Below are 1810 nucleotides of genomic sequence, written 5' to 3'. Positions count from 1 at the left end.
GCTGTAACTGCATGGGAGGAAAGACAAGACCAGGTCACCCCATGGGGTCAGGAGCCGCTGCTGCTCGGTTTATACCAGAGCGCAGTGAAGCCTGTTCTCACAACCCCCTCCAGAATGTAGTAAGAGTTTCAAGATGAAAAAAACCCCTCAGGGAGGCAGCCAAAATGACCAGCAGGGGTTAAGTGGAGCCCCCCTAACAGCGCAGGGGAGGCAGCGGGGCTGGAACGGGCCAGGTGAGGAAGGTGCTGGCTCCGTTCCCAGCGCAGAGCTCCCGTGGGCCCAGCCAGACCCTCGCCAGAGGGTGGGCAGGGCTTAGCTGGGGCACGCTGTGCGGCCATGAGACCCTCACCTCTTCCCGTCGGGGTGAAAAGCAACGCTGTTGATGGGACCAAAGTGACCCTTCACTCTGCCAAACTCTTCCTCAAAAGCCAGGTGGAAGAACCTGGCAGAAGGGAGGTTTCAGTGAGCACAAGACGTCAGGAGCCTGGTTAAGGACTCCATGGGTTGTCCTCAAGTTTAGTGCCCCTTCCAGCAGTGCCGGAAGCGAGCTGCTGCGGGAGCAGCCCCCGGGGCTGTCAGTCCTCCTCCAGGCGAGGACTCGGCTCCGCCAGAGGAAAAAGGACCAACCTGGCCTCAAATTTGCCAATCCTGGTGGAGGTCGTGGTCACGTCCATGGCCTCTTGCCCACCACCAAGCACGACCTGCAACGGAGAGGAGCCACAATGCTTCAGTGCTGCTTGTGCCACCCGCTCAGGGCAGCAGGGGAGGAGGGAGCCAGGCCCCGGCGAAGCCCCCGGCTAACCCAGCAGAACTCACAAGCAGGCTGAGTCCAGGCCCGGAGAAGCTCCCACTTCCCCAACACCCGACACACAGCCTTGTTCCCTGCCCCAGGCCACAGCAACATTCCCCAGAGCCACCCCACAGCTGTGGCTTTCAGCTGGACTGGTGACCCTCCACCTCCCCAGAGTCACAGTAGGGCTGGCACAACGAGCAAACCCATTCTTACGTGATCAAAAATGGGGGAGAGCGCGGCAGAGTTCACCGGTCGCTCTGTCCGGAACGTCTTCAAATGCTCGAGGGTTGTGCAGTCGAACAGCTGGGAGGTAAAAAGGAGAGAGTTACTCTGCAGGATGGGTGGCAGCCCCGGTCACTCACCCAGACCTGGCTGCTGGGCCTCAGTGGGGCAGGAGTTGGCTCTGCAGTCGCTCACGGGCACCCAAATCCCACCGTCCGGGGATCTCGCCTCTGTCACCTCCTGCAGCCCCTCACCTTGGCCGTGTTGTCCTTGGAGGCGGTGATGAACATGGTCATGTCCCTGGAGGTCTGGATGTCATTGATCTGCTTGGTGTGCTCCTTGATGTTCGCCAGCTGCTCTCCGGACTGCAGGGAAAAGCGGCAGGTTCAGCGCGCCGGCAGGGGAAGCCAGCGCACGCGCGACTCCTCCAGTAAAAACCAGAACCCTGAGGCTGCTGGTTTGAGCCAAAAAGCCCCTGTTCTGCCCCAGGACCTCGCAACGAACACTGCGATACTCCCCCCAGGGAGAGGCTGCACGCCCCCAGACTGACCTTGGCACTGAACTGGTTCAGCTCGCCGCTCTCGTGGCCAGCGATGATGAACTCTCCCAGGGGGCCCCACACGGCGCTGGTGATCTTGGAGTCGCTGCACGGGATTTTCATGTAGGGCTCGTTGTTCTCTGCAGGAAGGAAGGAAGGAGACAGACAGACAGACAGACACTGTGGCACCAGCCACAAGCGCTACCCCCTCTTCCCTGGTGCAGGCGTCGGCCCGGCTCCCTCCACGACCTGGGTGG

The 1810-nt window shown here is 61.3% G+C and overlaps 1 protein-coding gene across 1 annotated transcript in view; it reads right to left on the bottom strand.

Moving 5' to 3' along the window:
* Window positions 1-345: 345 nt before the first annotated feature.
* The window catches only part of EIF3I (eukaryotic translation initiation factor 3, subunit I), a 3378-nt gene continuing 1913 nt past the window's right edge, over window positions 346-1810 (bottom strand). Inside the window, exons 6-10 of the mRNA XM_010142440.1 lie at window positions 1566-1693; window positions 1270-1380; window positions 1007-1096; window positions 628-701; window positions 346-442 (exon numbers count right to left, since the gene is read on the bottom strand). Of these exons, the coding sequence (XP_010140742.1) occupies window positions 346-442; window positions 628-701; window positions 1007-1096; window positions 1270-1380; window positions 1566-1693 (500 nt within the window). The remainder of the gene's footprint in view (window positions 443-627; window positions 702-1006; window positions 1097-1269; window positions 1381-1565; window positions 1694-1810) is intronic.

This window comes from Buceros rhinoceros, unplaced genomic scaffold (assembly GCF_000710305.1).
Source record: "Buceros rhinoceros silvestris isolate BGI_N320 unplaced genomic scaffold, ASM71030v1 scaffold22730, whole genome shotgun sequence".
Lineage (NCBI taxonomy): Eukaryota > Metazoa > Chordata > Aves > Bucerotiformes > Bucerotidae > Buceros > Buceros rhinoceros.
This window is presented reverse-complemented; position numbering and strand designations above follow the sequence as displayed.